We start from the raw sequence: 13,042 nt of genomic DNA, 5'->3' as shown, positions 1-13,042 counted from the left end.
AGAACAGTTTTCAACAGGAACATGAAATGAATAGCATTAAAACATTCTAAAAAGTGTAGCATTTGCTTGTCAATTTGTGGAAAGACTGCAGATGCTTGTAATATGTGTCAATGGTATTGTATATGAAAATGTCAGTTTTTGCTTGATATAACTTCCACCAATCAGAACAAACCTTTTAAACCTTCAGGTTTAAGACCTGACATTTTCCACAAGTATGAGTTTATAAGGTGTAGTTAGAAAGTCAAGTTACATTATGCCAGTTATTGCAAAGGGTCTGAATGAAAGTCACTGAAGCAAGCATTGAAGGAATCTAGGGGACTATTTTTTTTGTAAAAGGGACTAATTGAAAGCTAAAGAACAAAAATAAAAAATTCTAAAACTTGTCTCTATCACAGGGCAATGGCCTGGCAAATTTCTGATGACTAAGTAGGGGCGGCTGTGGTTCAGTGGTGGAGTCAGTCGTCTCTCAATCGCAAGGTTTCTCAACCGTAAGGGTTCAATCCCCCAGCAACATGTCTGCTGTGTCCTTGGGCAAGATACTAAACCTCAAGTTTCTCCTGCTTCTCTGTTGTTGTGTGAATGTGCATGTTTGGATTAGTTAAGACTTTACATAGCAGCCTCTGCCATCAGTGTGTCAATGTGTAAGTTTGACCTGCGGTGTAAAAGTGCATTGAATTCCACACCATTAGTATCTGAAGGAGAGAAAATTCACACAGAGCTAGTGATAAACAGTAGATCCAAACAGCAGGTACAGACAGCAGGAGAAGCAGTAAGTCCGATGGTGTAGATATGAGTGGAGAAGCTGCACAAATAGAGACAGAAACAAAGCAGTGTTAAACAGAGAGAAAGAAGAATGGAGTGGTTAAGAGGGATGTAAGAGTCAAACTGAGTGAACTCAACAGTCTGGGTATGAAAGAGAGAAATGAGGAGACAAACACGTAGACAAAGACGGATCAGGATCAGGGTAGTGAGGAAAGAAAGCCACAGTGAGAGAGAAATTAAAGAGGGCAGCGGAGAGAAGGCAGGTGAGAGAGAGGTGGAAAGAGGAAGCAGTGACCCCTGTCTGACTAATCCCAGCTCACACTAAATCAGAACCTTGAACCAGAGCTAAAGGACTGAGTACACATCTAACCCCAACTCTCCCATATTCTTCTTTTTGTGCACACAGAGATATAGTTTATTTTCATCACACAATCTCAATCTAGACACCCACCGAGCCTCTACTGTACACTGACATTCACATTGACTAAAAACAAGTTTGGTTTTCTGAGAAGACTCTTTGCCTCCCACCCAAAGTCACACAAACTTGCATGTGTGAAAGCTTTGGAAAGCTCTTTTGAATGCTTACACCTTTAAAACAGAGTTTTGTCTGTACTGTCTAAGCTGAAGCAAACAAGTAAGCAGCAGCCTCCACTTTTTGAGAAATACAGCCAATGTGGAAATGCAAGAAACTGAAGTTATTCCAGACATTTTTATGTCCATGATTTTTTTTTATCTTAATAGACTTTTGTTAATATCTACTTTATAAGGGCAAACTCTTAGTTAAAGGACTATAAGCTTTAAACCACGGTCATGTATAATAAGGTACTAATAAGTGCTTATTAATGACTAATAAACAGCCAGTATGCTACTAATTAGCATGCTAATAAGCAACTAGTTAATGGTAAATATTGTGAATAATTGTATATTGCACTAATACATGATCCCAGCACAGTAGTTAAGTTTATGCAATACAGAAGCAGGATATCATTGCTCAGAAATACAACCAGAGATTACCCAGGATGCATCTGTACTGATAGTATTGGATCCTTACTCTCTGTAACTCGTCAGTGTTTTGATCATCATGTTAAGGTTCCACTGACACGCTACAGTGCTTTACAATGTATTCAGTTATGAATATAAGTGGAAATCAGAGGGATTTTAAAAAAAAATATTGGATTGCTTTTGTTTGATTTCCTGCACAACTTTTCTAAAACCTGGCTTGGCAGAAGAGTCGACATGGATTTGCCAAAAGCTGACTGCAACAGAATTGTTATTTCTCCTCTATTACTGGCATCGCACAGAGTACAAAACACAAGACCCACACTTACTATTTTTTGGAATGGTTTTTAAGAGAATGACAAAAGCAGGTGGATAGCTATCCTTTAAAATCAATGTATTTCACCAATTCATGGGAACCGTTACGGCAGTTTTCACATTTTGCCTTGCTCTAATAGGCAAACTTTCCTGTTCCATTCAGTATATTTAGGCATGCTCTCAAACTTCCTGACCGAGGTTTGCGACCTAAACAGCTACATTTTATCCACACAAAAAGGGAATACAATGAACACATCTGTGTTGGTGTTTATTGTCCGACACCTGCTGATGGCTTGTCAGTAGGGCGAGATTACAATATTAGGGTTGCTGCAACAGAGCTTTGTCTTCCACTTGAACTTGAAATCAGCTTAATTGAGCTTAATTTTTGATTAAAGTCACTTAGGCTTTCAGTATTTGGTTCTAGTAGATGTTAGAAAATGGGTTTGTTGTGTGACTGATAATTATTGATCAAGATTTAGACAAATATAACCAGGGTTCCAAGATTCAGCAAGAGAGCAGGCCCGGCTGACATCCCAATTACTGTGCACTTTAATCACTGTCTCCTCCAGGCTCAGCCAGTCCTCCCACCCACCCACTCACACTCACACACCCAACATGAACAGGAGCACAACGCATGCAAAGTACACACAAGAATGCATCTTTTTGCACCCTTGAATTCACTTAATTCAACACACACACACACACACATACACACACGTCTGCAATAAAAAAAACAGTTGACACTACAAAATTCTATTGACAGCAAACCAACAGATCTAATCATGCATTTACATCAATCCAATCAGATACATTTCTCTCACTGTGTAACGTCCCCTGGAAGACGTAGAGTAGCAGAATTGTTGTACATGTTACAAAAAAAAACACAGATCCTGATAGCTCTCCCAGTTGCATTCACTTTTCATTTCACTTTCTAATTCTGCAAACACTTGTACACACAAATGGTGTGTCACATACTGTAGTATCACTATACTAAAATAGACACACACACACACACACACACACACACACACACACACACACACACACACACACACACAAACACACACACACACACACACACACAGAAATACAAAAGTTATGTTTTCAATGTGACTGGCTGGCTATAGTATGTTCCCATTCTGCCTCACTGCTTTTCCTCAGAGCCGAAAGCGAAAAAGCAGAAGGGTTTTTTTTCAATGGAACAACCCCAAAAGATTAATTCACTTAATCTTAGGTTTTAAATGGGGTATTCAAGCAGCTTCAGAAACAAATTGAATGCAAAGGCTGTGAGTAATAACATTTGTCTTAGCTGCGGCACAATGCCCTTTTTCCACAACACTCTTCCACATGAGCTGGTTGTGAGATATCCAACATCCATTATGACAGAAAGGGAAGGGTCTGTATATGAATGAACAGAGTACGGGTTTGTGTGTGTGTGTGTGTGTGTGTGTGTGTGTGTGTGTGTGTGTGTGTGTGTGTGTGTGTGTGTGTGTGTGTGTGCACCAGTGAGACAGTTGAACAGATGTTGTGCTACAGTTGCTAATGTGTAATCCTCAGATTCATCATGCTTACCATCAGGCTTGTGCAGATCAAAGGGTTAATGTTGCAGAATATAGGTTAAACTCAACCGAGAGAGAAGCAATGGAAACGATTTAACTCGACTAGTATGCTAAATACAGCTCTATAGCAACATATAGACGTTATGTAACTCTATGTAAGTTATGATTAGGTTTGTTTTTGCTGGATCACTGACAAACTGTAAAGACTTAACAATCTGTGTTGATTATCATTTTCATGATCGAGTTAAAATGTACAATGTATAGGTTCTATGTCTCAGTCATAAACTCAACCTCATTGTGGTCTCAATTACTTCAACTTTGAAATGATTGATGACTAATAAGGATTAACACTAAGGACGTTTGTGGCTTAAGAAAAGCCTAAAACTTTAATCTAAAATTCAAAAAATGACTGAAAGGAGAGTGAGAACAGCATCAAGAACTAAAACAGGATCAGATTTTTCCCTGAATGCTTTTTGTTATATGTTTATCAAAGATTATTTTAAAAAACAACAATGGACTGATCCTCTGCAAGGTAGTTCAGTGCCTAAAGTTTTAGATTTTCCGTCAAATATTGCATGAACAATTGTATGCAGCATGTAACTATCATTTCACAAACATTTGAATGAGGCTCCGATCATTAATGGCAATGCTTTATGTTAAGTCTCTGGATGTACCCTGACCAACCACACAGAAACTGATTGGCTGAACTTGTGGGTGGGAATACTTTTGACACTGTTGCTTTGACTCTGATGATGTGGATTAGCTTCATTTACACAACTTTAAAGTGGTCTGATACCTCCAACTCCCTGTAGGTCAATACCAACATTCACCCTGAGATCAATCCAGGCAAGGTTCGTATTGAATTGGCTTGCTTCCTCCTGCTGATTAAACTGTTTATTTAATGCTGAAATAAACAAGATTCCAACTCTGTTGTGTAGAGATTTGTGAAAACCTTTTAGCCTTTCTTAATCTTGCAGCTGCATCAAGTAGAATTGAGAAACATGGGGTAGCCCAGATCTTAATACTGTCATGTCATATTTCTTACAGGTGCAATCAGCTTGACAATCAAGTCTTGTGTCGCCACATTGGCTTCATCTTTCGAGAACGGAGGTTGCTGCTTGGTTACTATACACTTGTGGACAGCTCTCACCATCACTTGTCATTTCATTCAGAACTGGGATTTGAAGGCCGCTGTCCTACAGGCACACAGTACTGATGATACAGTTGTAGTATCTCAATCATTGTATTCAACATTCCCCATCAATGGCAATAATGAGGTTTAAAGCCTGAGTCACATCCTCCTCTGCAAATTATTTTTTACATACTCAGTGCTCATTGTGCAATTTCATCTGCCTACATGATGACTTTCAATGGATTATAAATCAAAACAGAACTGAGCTCATGAGAGTGCAAGGCCATTCTTTTAAGGCTTCATTCAAAATTAAGGTTTTCAGGGTATCATCTCATACATCAGCAACTTTGTTTGACATTAAAGTAAAAGATAACCAAATGTATTTTTTCTATTTTAATATGCAACTTTTATTTATTTACTGTTTTAAAGTTGAATTGGTTTGAGCTTTATGTTCTACCTGCTTCTTCCCTCCTTCATCCCGTTCACACTTTGAGTCCAATAGAAACTCGTAAACCTAATCCTGATGATGATGGTGTGCAGTGAACTGATTTTTACTTAGATTAACTGAAGATCTTTCATGCAGGCTGTCGCATTATCAATCAAGACTTTTTTTTTAAAAGCCAGGTACTACCAAAGGGGCGTGCAGTATTGGATGAGAACATGGTCCATTCTCTGACTAACACAACTGCTGCACTCTGTTGCAGCTTCGGATTATAACAACAGCAGTCATATTGAATGACAAGGTGTCAGAGAGAATCCTCGCCTCCTGACCGTCTTTCCTCAAGCTGCCTCTCTGCTCTGTGATAAACATCATCTCCTGCTCTAACAGTCCCTCTCTCTTCCTCTCCCTATCATGCAATCCCGCTCCTCGTCTCAGAGACACTCCTCTAACGAGGTGGACAGATTCTGACGGGTCCTAATGACAGCACATCCACTAGAATAACCTTCAGATCCTGGAATTCCCACACGCACATACGCACAGACTTATAGTGGCATGTACGGAAATGCCAGTGCACATTTCAATATCTCTAGATGCAGAATAACCTAATTATGCACCTGCACAGTGCCAATTACTGGTTCAGTTTTCAATTAATGCAGTGAAGTCTGAAACATTTCCACATAGGGAGGACAGAGGAGTTATAAAGCTAATTTGTGAGCTGCATGATGTGGGCCTGTGTGTGTGTGGGAGTGCGTTTGCATGTTACATTACTGACTATGTTGAAGGAATTACACTGCACGACATGTCAGTGTACATTTGTGTCATTGTGACCATGCTCCCATGATGAAGCATAGAAAGCCCTGCAGAAGCATCACTTAAGAGACAGAAATGTTGATTTTCTAAGGAGACTGGTGCAGCAGTCTGAGTATAAATCTGACAGGAGATAGAAAATGATTTTTTTTTTCTTACTTAGAGACGTCCTTCATGCTGAGGATCCAAAACATTTAAAAGAAAATCAGTTGAATACCTCTTCATTATCATGCGTGTATGAATATTTTAGCCATTTATCACTAGTTGCCTGTCTAAAAAATATACAACATTAAAAAATAAATTGAGATAGTGAGGGCTCTTTAGCTATAATTGTCATAATTCCTTCCTTTGAAATGTGTTAAGTTATTCTTCCAAAGCAAAATATTTCCCACTTATTTTGTGTTGCTGTAAAACGAGGTGCTTCTAGTTCCTTGTGCACGGAAAATAGAGAGCTCTTTAGAAAGCAGGGGCTTATGGGTCAAGCATTTGTGTCTCACAGGTACTTTCATACGCTGATGGAGCAGGAAACACATTAAAAGCCGTACTGTAGTGAACAAGGAGCCGCTGATTGGCCATGTGTGTTTAGCTGCATGGATCCCTGTCGGTCTGGCTTGTGCAGTGGACAACACAGAACGTTTGCATGAGCATGCAAAAACAAACACATCAACTTACCGTAATTCCTTGAAAGTGTTTACTTCTTTTTGTCAAACTTAGTAAAGGAGAAAAATAAGGGACAGATTGCAAGGATAGAGACTAGGTGTTGGGAAAAGAGGAGGCAAAATACAAGGAGGGAGGAAAGAGGTTATAGTGAGGAAAAACAGACTCAACTGATGAGCGAGAAACTCATCAGAGGAAGAAAGGTAAATGAGGAGAAGAGAGAAAGAAGAACCACCAGGTGAGGTTAGGGATGAACCAGTAGGGACAAAAATGAAGCATTGGGGGCCAGAGTTGAGGAATTAGGAAAGGAAGTTGAGAGAGATTTATTGAATAAAGATGGAGCGCAAAGGAGCGATAGATTAAGGAAAAGCAAGCAGGCGGAAGGGAGCAATTTAAACAGAGGAGGACGGGGTGAAGGAGAAAAATGGAAGCGCAATTAACAGCTAGACCTTGCTTCCGAGCTCTCGCTCACTTGAAGCCATGCATGATAAATGTGGTCACACACACATGCCCAAAAATACAAGAATGTGCACACACAGAGACCAGACAAAACCAAACAACACTTACTGATCTGATTTAATCCAAGACAAACCAGTCTGATTCCTTTAGCCCTAATCCAATTATTACCACCTCCTACTGGGAGTCATCTCACACATGCTTACACACACAAAGACACGGAACAAGGCAGGTTTACCCGCGTTGGTTTCAAGACAATTATAGAATACGGCTGAAAATGTGATTCTTATCTGTGACTGATTTGAGGTCATGAATGAGCAAAACTTTCTGTGCTTCCACTGATGTGACTGTAGGAGTGTAAGGATATTCCAGATTATTCTCTTGTTTGACGGGCTCAGCCGCTCTTAAAATAAGCCACTTTCATAAAAAAGCTTCAGCAGATCTGGCTTCTCAGTGAACTTCAAACACAACTCAGAACATTTGTGTTGGTATTAAGATGAAACTAAACACCATCATTGTCTCATGTTGTAAACACAGTGTGAGGAAAGTCACTTTAAAGGCATAGATTTGCAGTCTACTGCTTTCTTTGCAATAAAAGAAGTTAAACCTTCGGCATAGCCAAATCTGAAAATCTGATATTCTAAAAATAAAAAACACACACAATCACAAAAAGTCAAACGTCTTCAAGAAGTGACACTGAGCTTATCTTATTGCAGAAGGTGCATGATTTGTCATTTGCAATATGTTCTTTATTAGTCTCGCAGTGGTTGTTCTTCAGAGTGAGCTTCGGGAAATCTATCCACAATGACACCGTCGCTGTGTGAAGCAATGGGTGCACCAACCTTTCTGCACATGCACAGCACAAAGGTCAAGTGTGTGGCGATGGCTGCCTGATAAATGTGTCTCAACTGTGAGGCTGGAAATAAAGGGGGATTGTCAACAAAGGTTCATCTACAGTGTAGAGGACACAAAGAAACCCAACATATTCAAATAATTTAACAAACTGAATTGCTAGAGAGCTACTGCAAAATGTACTTAAACTACTAGTTAATTCACATGTCGTTCACCTCTCCCTAACACTGGAGGTTAAACAGGAAACCCAGTGTTAACCTGCAGGGCCCCTGAGGTCCAACCAGACTGATGTCAAATGGCCCGACATGCTTAATGAGTTAAGAAAAGGCTAATCCCATTCTTCATCAGACAGGCTCTAAGGGCATCCTATTCAGCTACACACACAGTGTCACCAACACACTGACTCACAGGCACATCCTCTACACTCACTGGTGCTGAGAATGTTAAAAGATGTGAATCCTGTCCTTTACACAGGGAGTGATGAACAGCAGTGGATCAAAACAAATCAAGAGAGTTTAGATTTAGATAATGATGGGAGAGGTTAGGTGTTTTCAGCACCATGGTTAAAAAAGAACTGCTGACACTGAATAATGGTGTTTGACTTTGCGAAACAATTTAGCATTAAAAGCATACTTGATGTAATAAATTCACATACAGCACTATATGCATTAGGCTGATCCTTTTTTCCCTTTTTAACAAACTTAATCAGAAAACCATGTTGACTTTAACAGCAAAGAAGGACTGTCTCAGTCATTAGAGAAACATGGTAGACGGGGAGAGACCTTGACTCTAAGACGCTACACTAACTCATTTACATAATGTATAGTGGAAACCTTTTACAGCTAACAGCTTAAGCAAAACAGAGCCAAGACATACTTTTATTCTGTTGTGTGAGTACCTATGCCAGTATCTTTACATCTGTGAGGTGATTTACATTTGTGCTAAAGATTCCTTTTTCCTTGGATGTACTTTCATTCATTATTTTTTTTTTCAAAATAGATGTAAAGGGATTATGGTATGCATAAAACTGATGGATGCTTTAAGACAAGATTTCCTTGAAGAAAAGTTAACCCCTGCTTTGTAGAACCATAACCTAACATATAGAGGAACGTACAAATGCACAAAAATGTCTACAAAAAAGATGCATTTTCATTCTTCTCAGAGTGTATATTGGAGACTTGACACAGTCAATGGGTCAACTAGCCCCACTGAGCCGGAGTGTGTTTGCCCCCAGTAAGGTGGAAATGTTTAGCTTTTTTAAGTTCTTGCCTCAGACCATTGGACCATTGGACCATATGGCTCATTGGTGTTTCACATCAAGCCCCAGAGTCAGCAATCACACATAAGCTCAGGGGTGGAACTGATGCTTCGACATACTGTTTGTTAGGACTCTCTCTCTCAGGATTTGTATTAAACTTGTTGGAAGCTTCAACCAGTATATGAAGTTACATTTTCCTCACAGTTATTCGGAAGAATTCACATAAGGACTCGAGCTCGCATGATAATGTGAATTGAGCATTACAGTATTTGCATGAAAGATATAGTTAAGGAGTCAATTTGGTGTGGCTACCTGAGATTTCAAATTGCATTCACATTTGTAACAACGCTTTGGCGTTATTTCTTATATGATAAGAAATATTTTAGATTTGCTTTTTATTTAATGATGAATGATTCAACTCAACATTTTGAACATCATTCATAAAAAGTATTAAAGTGAACTTCCAGCCTGTTCCAAGGACCCTCATCAGACTGAACCATCAGATTTGCAGACTGACGACAACAAGACGAGCAAAGATTTGCATAAAGGGATCAATAAGTTGTATGAATAAAGTGATTTTCATTTGGCACCTAATACCCACAGCTCTTCTCTAGCTTCTCTTCCTTTTTTCTTTTCTTTAACACTCACTGGCGCGCACACAGACACAGGAAAATGACTTCTTTCTGTTGTCTGTCGGACGGGATGATTCATGAGCCGCGTCCACGGACACATTCATGCGGGACCCGAGAAGAACCGGCGATCACCGGGGAATCAGTCCCACAGGCACACTGGCTCAGTCACCGTCAGCGACCCCGAAATAACACCGAACCAAGTGTGAAAGATTCAAGAAGACAGAACCAAAAAGAGCTGTCTCATTAAAGATGGCTGGAAGAAATAATAGCGGGTGGGAGCTCAACGTTATCAACGAGAAGGCAAAATCCATCTATAGGTACAATGAGAAGAAATATAGTGACCTATACAGCCGGAAATGTCACATATCATGAATTCTATACTAAAGAAACTACTCGATGCTGAAATTGCAAATTGTAGTTCAGGGATTTAGTATTTTTTCGAGATAAAGTATAAATGTGGGGCATGCGTGATCAATTAAGTATTCATCTTGGACTAATACATTGTGTTGAAAGTTTTCTGAAAAATAAAATAAAATAAAAAGCTTGACTTGGTTAACGTGGAGAGACATATCAAACTTTACATTTTACAGAAACTTCGCTTACAGTATCAGCAACACGTAGCCAATCAGAGTGCACAAGTATAGCTTCAACATTTGAAATCTTCAACTGACAGTGAAGCTTTGACTAACTTAGAAATCTCATCAATGTTTCTGAATGTCATTTTATGAAGGCCAAATTAAGAGCAATAGTCAGAAAACAAATATAATGATCTTATATAATGTTAAGACTAGAAATCCTGAAAGTTTTAAAAAATGAGGTAGGCTATATTTAAATAAGTGAGGGTTTAAAATGTCCATCCCTTAACATGACTGCCAGGATTTTGAAGAAACACACACAAATGTTGAACACTTACAAATGTCAGTAAACCAGCTCTATATTGATGCCCTGAACACCAAATTCAGAATCACCCAACCAGCGCTTGAATCTAGACACCAGAGATCCTGAGGAGTTATCACTGGTAGGTCTGAACTCAGGAGTTAAACCGCTCAGTCTCCCCTCCTCATGTGGACCCTGGTTCTTGTGCTCCGGTATAAGCCACAAGCTGACACCTCCCTGAGATACCTGCAGCCCCGCCGGTCAATAACCCTGCCTCACACAGACTCGGTCTGCCTCCCACCCGCATCCAGACTCATCCACAACAAACAGAATAAAGCAAAACAATAACTTACGAGTTGTTGGCAAAGCTCCGTGCACGCCGTTGACATGGCTGAAAATCCACAACGCGACGTGCAATAACAACGTCAGTCCCCGGGCAGGACGGTGCCGGTGCATGTTTAACGGCCGGCGTGGACGCAACTCAACGGGAGAGGGAGAGGAAACAGTTGGTGGGAAAAAGAAACAGCAGAGAGGTGGCAACGCCAATCGGTGCGTCAGACTTGCTTCTCAGCAGAAGACTGGCAAGAGGATCCAGGCTGCAAGGACTCCCTATTCGCTCTCTACTCCCCCCATTTGTCTCTCTCGCGCTCTCTCTCTCTCTCGCTCTCTCGCTCTCTCTCTCTCTCTCTCTCCAATAAAGGGATGATGTAAGGATCACGCAGGCTAACACTGGCATGTGCCAGCAAGCGCAACGCACTTCTCTCTGCAGTGAGCTTTCCGTCGTATTTAACGATACCCGATTTAAAAATCAGCCGGGTCTCCACTTGCACAGGACGAGACGGGTGCGAGTGCAGAGTACAGTTCTGTTTCTAATAGTTCAGGAAGGCATAACTGTGCGCAGCTCCAAATGCACTGAACTGATTTCTCCTCTCCTGCGCTCCTGTGCGCTGTCCGTGGTGCTGAACTTCTCTCAGTCTTACCTCTCTCTCTCTCTATCTCTCTCTTTATTCCCCCCTCTTTTAAAGCCCTTTCGTTTCTTATAGTCACACAGTGCCCCCCTCCTTCCTGAGGTGGTGGTAACTGGTAGCATGCAACTCTGTGCATCTCCTTATTACACCATAAAGGAAAACGTTGCAGATATTTGAACCATCTTTTTTCCATTATGGTAGTACATGCAAATTAGTAAATTTGTGTCTCAATCCCCTCCATTCAATCACCTGTTAAAAGTCTGCCGGCTCTGGGCCAGATCTGTTGTTTAAAACCAAAATTTCACTTCTTTACTTCCAGACAGTTTGAGAGGGGCAGATCCTCCAATACGTTAACAAAACATACTGCAAAAAATATAAAGGAAAATGTTTCTTCAATGTAGTCATCAGATATTCTGGTCCACTTGTCTGAGGCTACACTGTGGCATAAGGAGGACAGAGAAGGAACCACAGCAGAGAGTCGAGCACGACCAGACAGAAAGAATGACTGCACAGAGCTTCCCCATGTCAGGGACAAATTATACTACAGCTGTGGAACCAATAGAGACAGAACACTTAAGCTTCAGATCACAGAGAGATGGGGGTATTCCTGAAATATATAAAACAAAGCCAGCTGGGTGATATGAACTTTTGCTCATACCATAGCTGCAATAAAACAGTGTTATTCCTACTACATCAGCAACATTACAGCCTATATAATAAAGCATTTAATAGTACCATGCCCAAAAGGAAACTCCACAGCCTATTGTTTATGATCTCTGCAGCCACGCAGCACCAACCTCCAGAATATTTGTGCCTTTTTCTAGAATAAACAGCCTGGTATGAAAACACCATATTCCCAGAGGTAAAATACAACTTCAAGTACAGAAGTCCATCCTCACTTTAGAAAATTCTCAAAGTGGTAATGCACTCTAACCATTCTGTCTGATTATAGTGCATCTCATTTGTATTTATTATTTTATTTTAAGGCAAGCTTAAATGTTATGGGGTCATAGAACAACAATTTTAACTAAATATTCTAATTGTTCAAGGGTTTAGGGCATGATTTGGAACATTCAGTCAATGACCTACATCATTGAGCTAAAGACACCTGTTGTTTAGGTCTATGGATGTGTAATGTGAAACAAGTGTTGTGTATATCCTCAGGAAGAGAAGTTCTGAAGTCTTGTACTGTTTGGCTCTTTTCATTTCTACTACCACTGCCGATATGGGATTTTTGGGACCGATACTGATATTGATAGTAGGAAGAGGAAAAAAATCTGATATCGATAAATTGGCCGATAGTGAACCCCTACGTAGTGAAATGCAA

At 40.2% G+C, this 13,042-nt stretch overlaps 1 protein-coding gene across 2 annotated transcripts in view; it reads right to left on the bottom strand.

Annotated features, from left to right (window-relative positions):
* Nucleotides 1–11,700, bottom strand: part of cntnap2a (contactin associated protein 2a) — a 214,305-nt gene extending 202,605 nt beyond the window's left edge. Inside the window, exon 1 of one of the 2 annotated variants that reach the window (XM_065948957.1) lies at nt 11,101–11,700. In XM_065948957.1, coding sequence (XP_065805029.1) covers nt 11,101–11,203 — 103 coding nt within the window. In that variant the 5' untranslated portion in view covers nt 11,204–11,700. The remainder of the gene's footprint in view (nt 1–11,100) is intronic. The other variant, XM_020630990.3, reaches the window with a different exon arrangement.
* Nucleotides 11,701–13,042: the final 1,342 nt, after the last annotated feature.

The sequence above is a fragment of the Labrus bergylta genome, chromosome 20 (genome assembly GCF_963930695.1).
Source record: "Labrus bergylta chromosome 20, fLabBer1.1, whole genome shotgun sequence".
NCBI classification, from domain to species: domain Eukaryota; kingdom Metazoa; phylum Chordata; class Actinopteri; order Labriformes; family Labridae; genus Labrus; species Labrus bergylta.
Note: the sequence above shows the minus strand (reverse complement) of the source record. Positions and strands in the feature narration are given on the sequence as shown.